General features: G+C 57.2%; 1 protein-coding gene across 1 annotated transcript in view; it reads right to left on the bottom strand.

Moving 5' to 3' along the window:
• LOC109530768 (T-lymphoma invasion and metastasis-inducing protein 1-like) overlaps positions 1-596 on the bottom strand; it is a 24,314-nt gene that overhangs the window by 19,766 nt on the left and 3,952 nt on the right. Inside the window, exon 3 of the mRNA XM_019894645.1 lies at positions 8-205. Within this exon, the coding sequence (XP_019750204.1) occupies positions 8-205 (198 nt within the window). The remainder of the gene's footprint in view (positions 1-7; positions 206-596) is intronic.

Genomic DNA, 596 nt, shown 5'->3' with positions numbered 1-596 from the left:
CCTGGGCGGAGTCGGCGGTCCCGCCGCCGCTCCCGCCGCCGGCGCTGCTGCTGCCGCTGTCGCTGCCGGCGAACACACTGCCGCCGGCCGCCGAGCAGACGGAGAAGGAGGCCGACATGGTCTTGTAGCGGCGGGACTCGGCCTCGGCCGTCACCCCGTCGATGCCGCTGTCCTCGTACTCGCTGCCCTCGCCGGCGGTGACGTCCTGCGGGGCCCAGAACGGACGAGACGGCATGATGACCACGGACGCCGCATCACAATCCGGTAGAGCAGATCCTTATTGATTTTTTTCCCCAATTTTTTACGATTCAGGGTCCTCTTTTTTTTTTTGTCAAAAAGGTTTTGGCGTGGGCTCTTTTCTTTTTTTCAATGGACTCCAAACTTCCCTATTTAATCCAGGCAAGTGAGTTGAAGGCGAGGTCATCTTCGCTCACCTCGTATTACCATCCAAGAACTAAATCGACCTGACCCCGTTTCAGAGTTTAAGCATCCTCAAGAGTTTCAAAAACAAGCCTGACACAAAACGTTTCTGTTCTAAACGGGACCACCGCTGTTGTTCAAGTGCAGGCTGCCCTCGTTGTGGCACCGCCGCGTCT

The sequence above is a fragment of the Hippocampus comes genome, unplaced genomic scaffold, assembly GCF_001891065.2.
Source record: "Hippocampus comes isolate QL1 unplaced genomic scaffold, H_comes_QL1_v1.1 scaffold89, whole genome shotgun sequence".
Taxonomy (NCBI): Eukaryota; Metazoa; Chordata; class Actinopteri; order Syngnathiformes; family Syngnathidae; genus Hippocampus; species Hippocampus comes.
The sequence above is the reverse complement of the archived record's forward strand: the minus strand, read 5'-3'. Positions and strand labels throughout refer to the sequence as shown.